Source organism: Fringilla coelebs (assembly GCF_963513975.1).
Source record: "Fringilla coelebs genome assembly, chromosome: 15".
Taxonomy (NCBI): Eukaryota; Metazoa; Chordata; class Aves; order Passeriformes; family Fringillidae; genus Fringilla; species Fringilla coelebs.
The window spans coordinates 14,700,025-14,712,644 of NC_140041.1; the positions used below are offsets into that span (position 1 = coordinate 14,700,025).

The window sequence follows — 12,620 nt, forward strand, 5'->3', positions numbered from 1 at the left end:
GATAACAGCACTGACTCCAGGTTAGCTTTCCCCAGTCCCATCTCCCAGCCCTGGAAGGAGCTTCCTTCCCACCACAATTCTGCATACATTGAACCAGTCTGAGCCTTCCCATCTGTTCCAACGAGAGGGTTTGAAGATGATTATTCCAAATAAGTGTAAAGGTTTCAGAACAGGAACTAGAGCCATCTCTCCTACTCAGCTGCTGAAGGCTGCCTTGATTACTTTGATGTAACAACACTTGAAAGCTCCTATTCTTTGAAACTAATTTAAACACATTGAATTGTTGAAAGATTAAAAACCGCAGTCAGCTAATTACACTCACTCTCATCTCTTATTCAGCAAATGAATCACTTTTCATTACCACTTAGCTGAAGTACATGAATTTCTGCCTAATTAGAAATGTTGTAGATGGAGCATTAGCAAGGCTGGAGCGGGTCAGGATATCTTGCCTGCTTCATTTTTAATTCCTAACGGTAGAGCCAGATAGGAAAGGCTTCAGATAAGAAGTCATTAAACAATTTTAAATTATTTATAAAAATTACTTTGCCCAAATTATAATTATTTTTTTTTCCCAAATGCTCTCATAAACGTCAAATGGAATGAAAGGAAAAGCAGCCCAACATTGATTTTAATGAACATTTTAATGTTATGTATAACAGAACATTATGAATACAATGGAAACAAAGTTTTATCAATTTAATAATAAAAAAGAAATCCAACATAAGAAAAGGGAGGCAATAAATTTCATACCTATAGTATAGTGCTTATTCTTAACAATATTCCCAGCTTGTGAATATAACAATGTCTTTGTGTTCCAGATTCTAAAATCTTGATTCATGTGAACTTAAATGCAGAATTACAGAAGGAAAAACAAAACCCCCCAAAACCTTAATTCACTCTTTTGCTTTCAGTATATCAGTAAAATCTTTGACTGCTACAGGTCTCCTTTATTAATATATATATTTTTTTACTCCTCTATTGGATTCCACAGCTGCTAATGCCATATTTACACAAAAGAATCACCAAGTGTTGTATAAAAGTCAGGATACAATGCCATCGGATTAAGTTAGGTTCTAGATTTACATCACTGAAGTGTGATTCACCTGCTGCTGATGCCCTAAACCAGTGGCTCCTTAGGGACGTTGGTGCTACAAAGGATGCCAAGTGCCACTGCAAAAGAACTCCAAGAAAGTGCATTTTCTGGAGTTTTCTGAAAGGAAACCTTCCAGCAGTCTTGGATAAAGCTTCTCCCAGACTTGCATGGGATATCAGTTGTAACATTAGAAGCACGTTAAGACCCCAAAAATCTGTTGATCACCAAATTACTGAGAGAGGATTTTTACAATAAAAATTTGGGTAATACAGCAGTGTGGCTGGAACATTAGCAAAAGTATATATACATTCCAGGTCCCTTTGAATTAGCCATAGTCACATATGTAAGCCATTTTTGGACAAAAATATATATTCTTATAAAAAACTGATCATAGTACTTGAGTGACTTCACAATTGTGGACTCAGTGGTAGTAAAAGGAATGATCCAATTATGACAAAGCGATCAGGGAGAGGGGGAAAAGAAAGTCAAAGCTCTTCAAGAAAAAGAAAAGTATAAAATTAGATTCAAACATTTTTACCCAGTCCCCAATCCAGTCTTCCATCAAGTCTCAAAGTTAAAATTGGTTCTTCTACGTAGGAAAGGTTTTTTGATGGTCTTAATACAAATTATTTTGCAAAATCATTCAACACATTCCTTAGAAGAATCTCTCACCTCTCCAGAATTTGAACACTAGTTATTTCAACACTTAGAAAATAGCTTTTGGTTCTTTATGTAGACACTTTAACTGATAAAGAAAAAAAAAATTGATCAGTGTTTCCCATCCCTTCCCCAGCTATATTTGTGCAGCTAAAAATCCTTCATTCAGTCTGCCCATTTATTTTATTTTAATCTCATTTTATATTTATTTATTTTACAATCTTTATTTGCTAAAATTGGCAAAATTTGCAAAGGCATCTTGCTTGGGTTGTACAGTCCCAGGAGTCAGAGAGGTCATAGCCATGTTGGGTACCCCCATTCCTATTGTGCCCATTCCCGTGGCCGGCACTCCCATGTTCATGCCCATCATTCCCTGGTTGATCATGGGCGCGGGGCCCATGGAGGCCATGCCCATGGTACCCGACATCACCCCGGGCACTGCCAGCCCCACGGGCCCTCCCAGCAGCGCGCCGCTCTGCGCCCGCACCGGCATCATGCTGGGCTGGGGGCTGAGGTTCACGGCCGCAAAGTTCTGCGTTATCACATTCATCGGTTGTTGCATATCTGCAGCGAAGAGAAAGAGCACAAAAATCACTGAGTGCAACCTGCTCATACTGAAGGAGCTCTTGTGTTTTAAGGAACTCGTGTGATCACTGCTGTGAACATGGATACGATGGCCAGGCATGCAGATATCGCCTGATTTGGACATCAGGGGAATTTCTTTACTGAAATGGCCGTCAGGCATGGGAAAGGGCTGCCCAGGGATGTCTGGAGTCCCCATCCCTGGAGGTGTCCAAGGAAGGACTGGATGTGGCACTCAGGGCTTTGGGCTGGGTCACAGGTTGGACTCAGCAATCCCTGAGGTCTTTTCCATCCTTAATGATTCTATGATTCTGTTGCACTTGTTTTCCTATTTTCCTCCATGAAGACTCAAAAAACTTCTACAGAAGGTATGAATATCATTGTATACCAATAAATATTCTAGAGAAGTTCTAAAGATTAGGAAGCCCTAAGTCAAGATACAGCCACAGCGCAAGATTTACAGCAGAACCTGCACAGACACAGCCTCCTGACACACCAATCTCCATTTAAAGAACACTTGTGTCACAATGTCACTGTGGTTTATGAAACAAGTGTGACTAAAGGAAGGAAAACAGTAATGGACAGAAGACTTGGATCTCAGGGACAGCCTATGGAACACAGACAGGGCTCAGTGCGCATAACAGCGCAATGATCACTTACTCTGTTGCTGCATCATGGTATTAAGCGATGGCTGTTGGGGTTTGGAAGGCTGCATCCCAGGTACTAAATTGTCCAAACTGATATTTACACTGGGATCTGACCAAGTTGAGGGTAGAGTTTTGCTTGCATTTTTCTGGACCATCTCTGTCCTTGCATTATAAAGTGAGTTAGGCTTCGGCATCATCGGGTTCACGCTTTGCAGGGGCTAAAAAAGAAAAGTTTGTTGGGATTCACTTGAAACAATTTATTGGTAGGAAATAGGACTGAACAACAAGTATTTAGTTTTCCACAGAAGATAATAAAACCCCCGAAGCCATGAACTTTAACTCTTCCAAAGCAGGGCTGCTAGGTGCTGTTCCACAGTTAGATTAGAAGAGTATTTGTAAGGAGACGTCAAGTCCCACATCAATGTGGAGTGACAGTGCCCAGCAGCAGCCAAGTTTTGAACTCAAACATGCTGATTCTTTCTTCCTAATACCAAGTTGATCCATTACAGTTTCCAAACCACTCTCCACTGCAGCAGGCACTTCTGTATTTCGGAGAACAGACCAGTCCTCATCTGCACCTACCTGAGGCTGGAAACCTATAACATTCTATGGAGAATGGCCGTACACTACCAAACTCAACTTCAAGAAGAGAATTCTCTGTTTAGGATGCAACTGAAACATTTTTGACAAAATGCTGATCCCATCTGAGTGACCAGGTCTAATGCATGCCAGGAGAGGAATGCATTCCTTTTCAAAGCTGTGATTAAGGAGGAGAAGGTCATTAGCAAACTGTAGCAATAGCAGCATACCTGTGACCTGGACATGGGTAAACTGACACCCATGGAACTGGAACTCATCATGGAGAAATTCATGCTTTGTGAGGAGGTCATGGTTGTCTGAGAGGGTCCCATCAAATCAAACAGATCCATAGAATTGGAAGCAGCTGAAGGCTGGCCTGGAGCTGGCTGTGAGCCACTGAAGAGCTCTAGAGCTGGCTGCTGTGCTGTGCTGCTGAAGAGCTCTCCAGATGAAGCACTGGCACAAGGAGAAGCTTGGTTGAAGGCACTCCAGTCACCAAAGTCTCCATTTCCACTTGTTGCTGTACCTGAAAAAAAGGCAACAGTGTGGGAGGAAGGAAGACAGAGAAGAAAGACAAGACTTAGAGAAAGGCACTGAGCAAATGCCATATTCCATGAACTGAAACAAATGAGAGCTGATCTGTGTCCGTCCAGATTAACATCTGCAGGTAGAACCTCCATCTGGACATCACTCCCTCTCATGAATATTCCAACAATTTTAACAAGGTACCAAAGGAAACATGAAACACCCGTACACAGAGTAGAAGATGTTTGATAAGATGTCACCTGTGGATGCCACAAAAGCAGGGACAGGTTTGCTTCAGTTGAAGTACAACTGGAAGATAACTTGGGGTAGACTGGAAACTACAGCCAGAACAACACTGAAAACTTGGATAATACTGCTCAACCTTTTATCTTGGCATTCTGCTATTTGCAGAGAGAGCAGTTGTCAGGAACAAGCTACTGGATAAAGCAAATTCCATCATAATAAAGACAACTACGTCCAAATTTGGTTGTATACAACTGTAGCTTTTTGTATAAAACCACATTGAGGGGAATAAAACCCAGAACTTTGAGACCAGGTTGCCAGGAAAAGCTTATTTGAGGTGATAAGGAATAAGCACTTCCCATCCATGGAGTGTTCATATAAAACACATTAGATTTTAAAAATTTGATTCCTGAACTAAATGCCTTGATTTGAAGCAGAAATTCAATTTGGATCAATAATTTCTCTCAGCAGCAGCTTTGCTGAACTGTTGTTGTTCATCACTTGAACACTTCTATTTCAATAGTTGGGATTTTGGAGACAAGTGTTTAAATCAGAACACAGAACTCAGAGCTCTCTCTCTGTATTTCTCTGTGAAGGCAGAGCCAACAGCACGAGCTGTTTGTAGACACCTGCAAGGGCACCTCTTCAGCATCACAGATGTTGTGACACAAGCCAGTGAACTGAGAGCGTGTCAAACTTTGGAGTCAAACAGGAGGAGATGTTCCCTCCTCAAAACACGTGTTTCCCCATTAACAGGGAAACTGTTGATTCACAGCACTGATGGGGGAAGAAAAGCTTAAAACAGCATTTGCAGAAGATGCTGAATATAAAGCAACACCATTTAAACAGCTCACAGGCTACACAGTGAATCACACTCTGAGCATGGGCCACTGGCCAGCTCAGCTTTTCGGTTCTCCCACTGATTCACTTTTGGTACTTCAGCTACATCACAACCAACAGCGCTACCACAGGAAATGAACTTTGAGTGCTGGTGAACATTTAAATAATCTCTTGGATTTCTTTAGCTGACTGAACAAAGACTCAAACACATAGAGCTGGGGCAAATGAATCCAGTGCCAGTTTCTATTTCTTGCCCTATGCAACGGCTGCCTCCATAATGTATTCCACCCACTCGTGGGTAACTGCAGCAGTCTTTACACTTTGTGTAAATATTTATCAACATACACCTTCAACCTTTAGTCATGTTTCTTTACCAACACATTACAATTTAAAGAAAAGTAGAGGAGTAAATTTGTTCACAAAATCCAAGTATTGCCAACAACTTCAGTGCAAGAAGTGGGCTAATATTCATTAGCTCAGGGCCTTACTAGAACATTTGCTTTGATCTTCCTCACAAAGAGGCACTATATTAGAATGTTTCAATTAGTATTACATATTAAAAATTAAAAACTACTTTAAATATTCCTGATAGATAAGTAAATGCTGAGTGTGCTCCTTCTGTGTTCAGACCTGTGCATTGAGCACCAATAATGGAAGAGGGGGTAAAAGGGAAGAGGTTTTGCCCCTTCAGTAGGACTTCAAAGATGATTAATCAAGAAGGAAAAGATTTCTAGAGGGGCTTACACTGTTCAGGAATGATTAATAATTTCACAGGACTCCTTGTCCCTTGCATAATGGTGATTGGAATAGATTAATCATGTTAATGCAGATAAAGGATTATATCAATTTAGACTGTATTAACACAGGAGTTATTTGCATAGTGGGCAGCTTTATGTTTGCAAAACAACTTGAGTTTGACTGTGAAAGCTCGTAAAAAACCAGAGCAGTTCTTTCCTACCAAGTACACTGAAGGTCTATTAACTAACCCAGGCCCAGCAGAGCCTTCCCAACACAACAAAATAAGGGAGATGGAAACATGCTGACTAAAAGCTCTCTCCAGGTAGATTTGCTGCTCAGCCTCTTTGCTCTTCTTTTCTCATTTTGTACCTGATCCTGCACCCTGGCTGAGAAACCCCTGATCACAAACATCACTCCAGCTCAAACTAACTTCCCAAAGGACAGCCAGCCAGCTCTCCCCATTCCAGGGTTCTCTGCATCTCTGTAGATCCCACCAAAGGAAAATGGATCACTTTAGGAGGTTTCCAAGCATATTTTATTGATTTCCAGTCCAATTTTAAGGGAAACCTTTTCAGATGGTGGCCATGTCTCCTGATAAGCTTGTCTGTCTGCAGGTAAAATGTCTGCACATGAACTGAGCCAGGCTGCATCTTCCTTCCAGAGCACTTGTGGTCCAGTTACACACACACTTTACCCTGGAAAGGGAAGGGACTTTCAATAATGCCACATGGCATCTCTTGCCCTCCTTCCACCCTTCAGCAGCACTGCAATCCCTAAATCAATCCTACCTTGTGATGATGGGAAACTCGCTGAAGCAGCAGGTGAACTAAAATCAGCAAATCCTCCAAATGGGTCACTTGATCCACCTAGGAACAGAGAGAAGCCAAAAGCTGTTACAGGACTGTGCAGAGATCCATTGCAACAACTGCATGTGGGATTTATGAAGAAAAGCTGTTCTGCACTTGACACGATGCATTTATTGATTCTGCTCCCTAACTCAGCTCTGTTTTCCTGTTCATCCCCATACTATATTTATACAAGCCTGAGCAACAATAAACTGGATTATTTCCAACTGCCTTGCAGATCTTGCAGTTTTGTTTTCCATGGGAAGAACTAAAACATGCAAGTTTTTGTCACCTCTAAAAATAAATTCAGAGATATTAAAAAGATTAACAAGTTTTTAACTGGAGAGTGATTGCACCAGCTTGGCACTTTGTAAAATTAAAAATCTGGAAGCATAATATAAAAAGGCCAACCATTTCTATTGTATAAAAGTTCATTTATTATGCTTCCTTATGAAAAATTACATGTCACCTTATATTTAGTTTTTGTGTTACTTAAAGCATGAATGATTCTGCAATGATCTTGAATTAGGATTTCAGGGACATGTGTGTTCATTTTTTTATAAGTTTGCTTCCTTTCTGCAGCAAGAACATTAAGTTTTCCAACTAGACATTTGTATACAGCATATAAATTATTGACTTCTGAATGCAGCATACTAACAAATTTTCACTAAAAAGATACGGCCAAGGTATAAAAGCCAAAGAACCATATTGTAAAGCTGATTTTTAAAATAAACTCAGAAAAGTTATAAAAATCACTAGTTTTGGTTGGTACTGTTTTCAAGCAGGTATTCCATGACCAGAGGAAGCCAAGAAGTTGACCTTATTTGCTTGTCCTTAAAGATTTCACCTCCAAGCAGTCCCACCCTCAGAAGAAGCTGCAGCAGTTCAATTATTTTGCTTTTAATGTTCTGCGTACATTATATAGGTTACATCACAGCTGCTTAGCCTGCAGTGCTTAGGAGGCAGCCAGGTGGGACTGGAACATCTGTGCTGCACTCAAACACCACCAGGGACAGCTTCCAACATCTGGTGCCATTTCGGAATTGTCTTATCGCTGCAAGACATTCTGCCCCATCTGCTACTCTCAACTGGGTTAATTAAACCAGAACCATCTCCTTTTTAATAAATGGCCAGCAGTAATAAAAGGAACCATTCACTTCCTAATACATGTGTACTTGTATTTCTTTTTAATGTTATTTCACTGTAGACATTGCCAGGAAGGCGACTGTTCTTCCAAGGGGAAATGTCTTCTTGCTGATCGCGTAGTGCAGGATATAAAACATGAGCAGAGAATGCAAGGATGGTCTCTGAATTTTCAGACACAGCATTACAGAAATGCTTTCAACACCTTTTCAAGAAGGAAACAACTTCACAGAAAGTTAAGGAATTTCTTCAACACAAATTCTGAAGTGACCTAATAAACATCTCCTGTGTGTTTATACATGCTTTATTCTGACACCCGAGAATGAAAAAGGAACAGTGAAATATTAAATAAAAACCTGATCTGATCCTATTTATCCTGTCTACTGCAATGAACATTTTCAAGTGTTTTTTTCCCCATATATGTGCCTACAGAGTTCAGAACAGGTTAATGGTTTGAGAGTTTATATGCTGAATGAGAAACACAGATGACACACTCCTGACCACTTGCTTGAAGGAAAAAATAAAAACCAATGCTCCCTGCTACACCCATTATCCTTGGGCTGCCTGACAGTGCCTAGGGATTAATTTAATTTTAAAAACAGAATTAGGTTCAAACTCAAAATAACCCCTTAACATCTTCGGTCAAGTTTAACTATTCCTCCCCATCTCTTGCCTGTTTTCAAGTGAAACTGAGTTTCAGAGGGAGGTGACAGAGATTAAGCTGCATGCCGTAATTCTCTAAAGAAAGGTTAAAGAACCTCAGCTCAGTAACACCAAAAAAATCCTCCCAGCAGGTCTAACCAGGGATTTTACATCTTCTCTTTTATGGCAAACAAGCACCCCCTCACACACAAACTGTGTTGCTCCAGTAAAGAGTAACACTGAGCCCAATCAACCCTTTCACATCTCTGCACCTGAAAATACACAGATAAGCAAACCCTAAGTTCCCTGAACTGACATCACTTCCCTGCCAGTTCCTTCACAGGACACATCAAAGGCTGCATTTGACCCTTTCCCTCTGCCTTGCCTGACACTGGGAATGTTCCCACAGCCTGTGCTGCAAGGAGCAGTGGTCAGAACAAGCGACCTGCATGTGAAGGACAGTGCTAATCCTCTCAACATGAGCAAGCCTCAAAGATTCCCATACGAGATCTGTCACTACAAATGAACCCTTTCCATCTGCCTGCTCAGGTCAGCAGAGGTTATTTAGCAGGACAGCTGGTAATGTGTCTCTTCTCAGCACTATTTCTAAATGCTGCTTTGGAAAAAGGAGAAAAAAGATTAAAAAAAAAGAAAAAAGGCGACTACAGCAATGAGGCAAACTGATGAAAGATTTAAATGCACTGTAATACAGAAGCTGCCATAGTTCTGTTTGAAATATGGGCAGGTTCATTTTGAAGTGGAAACATCTATTCTCAACGAGATCTTATTTTTATAAAAATAAAAACATACACACTGTATATAAAACAAAAAAGGTTCCAAACCTTTCTGCCCTAAGAATTAGGTAGAAAAAAATTCAGTATTGACTTGGGATAGTGTTTCTGATCCAGGATCTTGACTTTCATGGAACTGTGGTAACTCTGGTGTAAAAAATCCTTTGTACTCTTACCAATCCCATAGGAATGCACTGAAATTTAACACACTCCTAAAAAGAATCTGCATTTTGGGAGCAAAAGGCTAAGTCCATGTGAAGACTAACAGATTTGCTACACATTTAGAGAGTGAATGATGTGTTTTAAATGAGTAATTTCATTTTTAGATAGCAATTTCTTTTTGGTCTAGGGTTTGGATCAACCAAGTGCCAAAAGAAAGTAAGACAAAGAAACAAGTTTGCCATATACGTCAGATGAAAGCTTCCATGAAGATTATCTCTACCTGCCCAGCCTTTGAACTGCACTATGAGAAATGCTTGAATATGTATGGGTTGCACTTGCTTTTAGAGTTAATTATAAAAAACTGCATTACATACACAGTTTCTGACAGACTGATCTAGCACTTAATCTTTGTCTTCTTAACATTTATTAGTCCCATGCAATAGCACACACAGTACCTTGCTACAAAGGGTTCTTTCCAGGCAGTTTTACATTTTTTCAAGTAATTATTTCTCAATTCATGTACTTTAACTTTATTCCAGCAACAAACAAACTTCTCCTCAGAACTGGAACAGACCCCAAACCTACCTGTGGAAGCTGGCTGGCTGGCTCCATCAAACAACAGGTCCACCAGGTCGTTAGAGGACTTGCTGCCAGAGGGCACAGCAGCCTGGAAAAGAAACGACACCAGATCTCAACTCATGATGTCATTAATCAATCAAATGACATTAAGAAGTTTTCTGGGGTTTTGAAAGATTTTGTTTGCTTTTGCTTTGAAGATTTGGCTTTAAAGCCAACAACCATGTGGCTAAAATGTGAAATCAAATACTGAAAAACCAAAGCTCATCTTTTTTTATAACTGAAGAATTTGGTAAGTTTTCAGTAATTCTGCAGCTTCATAGAATCTTTAACACTTCGTGCCAAAATTCTCTTTGCTGTCCTAAAGAGAGCAAAACATGCTAATGACTATATTTAAAAAATTCTACACCTTAAGCAATGACAATTAATTACAATTATACTGTTCCACAGACTGATAAACTGAACAGTTTTGATAAAACAGCTCCCTTGAAGGCTGCATCACAAAACCTACCCTAAATCAGAAACTGTCTTAGAAGATAGAAGAAAACAGCTTCCAAAATGATGTGCTGTCCTGCTGTCTCACCTTTGTCGAAGGCTGTGCAGGATGAGCAGCAGAGTTCTGCTCTGGACTTGCTTTGTCTCCTGTGTAATGAGCTGCTGCTCCCAAGTCAATGGTTTTTGAAGGATTTGCTGAGCGTTTCTGTCTGATGGTGGTAATTTCTGTAGCTTGTGCAATATGAATGTGTTTTGTTGTCACCGTCTCCTCTTCATCTTTAAATTCAGCTTTGGGAGATTTGCCTCTTCTAGATTTTTCCTCATCACTGTCACTAGAAAAACAAAAGTGATAGCACAGCATTTGTGATGGACTTCTCAGTTCCTTGAGAGGACGTTTGGCTTAAGCTACAAGAGTTTTGGTTACTGCAGTTTCTTATAGCAACAGTTCATGATAAAAATGCTGCTTTTTCCTACATTTGAGAGAGGAACCGTTCCACCCTTACATAACACATCACACCACACAGCATTGCACCCGTTGTACAGAAGCAGTGGAAAAAAGCAGGTTATTTTGTTAAGCATCAACTGCAAGTCCACAACAGAGGATAATAGGAAATCAGTGTTTAAACCCAGTACATTGAATCACCTTCTGACAGGAACTCCCCCACACATTATGTAACACTTCAGCAACAGAAAGTTAAGTTGGCAGGTGTGCTCAGTACTTACACCAAGAGACAGAAAGCAATGAACCACATTCTGTACTGTCTTTCAGGTTTGCACAACTCCATTTGTATTTTAGCTCATTTCCTTTTCCAGGGAAACAGGCTTTCATAGTCTTAGAGATGTTTGTGGGAAGAGACTGCTTACAGAATTATGCAATGCAATGTCACCATTATCAGAGCATGCACGGTTGTTCTCAAAATGTAAAAGAATAAAAATATCACCCTTTCAGGCAAAAACTTCTTAGATGCTGTTGCACACTATTTGACTCATTTATTATATTTTCTACTTTTGTATTTTAAGTCTTTCACAAAGAAAGTAATTGGCCCCCACCACCAGTCATGTTGCCTGTTACCATCAGAATTTGTACATAAGTGAGAATTGCTGTAGAGAACGCTTAAATACATTGGAATGTATTTTGAAATTGTAATTCCCTTAGCAACAGAGTTGAAAGTGGAAGGGTTTTATATTTTAATAATGCATTAGAATACTAAAACTGAAAAATTTAAGAAAGGCTGTCCCTTTGTCAGAGGGAATGTGACAGTAACTGCAATATACTCTGGGGGGGAGCCTTTGTTCTCTGCTAACAATGGTGGCTTTTTGGGAACACGCTGCATGTACCATTTCCTCTGTGCATGTTACCTGCTCACCATTGGGGATAGCTCAGTTCAGTAACATCACTCAACACAAATGCTCAACTCTCTTTTGCAATTCTTTTACTATTAAAAAGATACATTTCACAGCTGCTGACCAACCAGCAGCTCCTGGCACTGGCTTGAGCCAGCCTTTCACAGATAAGGGAGCTCAAATGGCATCATTTAACTTGATTTTTCCAAAGCACTCCAACCCTTCAGTGTGAGCCCACCTGTGTGCACAGAGGGGACCCCAGAGGTAACCAGAGCCACACCTCCATTTGTGACATCAGGATTTTAACAGGAGCCCCCAGAGCAGAGAGATCTGCACATTCTCATGGCGTACACAGGGCATCCATCCCAAGAGCCCTGGAGGAGGGTGGAGGATGCTGCTGGAAACATCCAAGACCAGACAACACCACTAAGGCTCAGTCTGTTCATGTATTGTATTTAATACCTGCAATTTCTTGTCCACACTACAGAGTCCAACAATGTTCTGTGGGCTGAGGAAACAAGTGACAAGCAAAGTCTGATTGATAAAGAACTGCTACAGATCAATCTCACTAATGCAAGAATGAAAAAAGTCAGTCTTTGGTGATATACAGCAAAATAAATGACTGAAGGCTCTGAGGAAAGAAATTAAACATATATGCTGGAAAGGAGAATAAATATTACAAGATTCAATTTTCTATGACAACCTGTATTTCTTCCAA

The 12,620-nt window shown here is 40.3% G+C and overlaps 1 protein-coding gene across 1 annotated transcript in view; it reads right to left on the reverse strand.

Annotated features, from left to right (window-relative positions):
• Positions 1-628: 628 nt before the first annotated feature.
• The window catches only part of CLINT1 (clathrin interactor 1), a 46,702-nt gene continuing 34,710 nt past the window's right edge, over positions 629-12,620 (reverse strand). Inside the window, exons 7-12 of the mRNA XM_084215523.1 lie at positions 10,647-10,890; positions 10,073-10,154; positions 6,693-6,770; positions 3,789-4,084; positions 2,993-3,197; positions 629-2,314 (exon numbers count right to left, since the gene is read on the reverse strand). Of these exons, the coding sequence (XP_084071649.1) occupies positions 1,974-2,314; positions 2,993-3,197; positions 3,789-4,084; positions 6,693-6,770; positions 10,073-10,154; positions 10,647-10,890 (1,246 nt within the window). The 3' untranslated portion in view covers positions 629-1,973. The remainder of the gene's footprint in view (positions 2,315-2,992; positions 3,198-3,788; positions 4,085-6,692; positions 6,771-10,072; positions 10,155-10,646; positions 10,891-12,620) is intronic.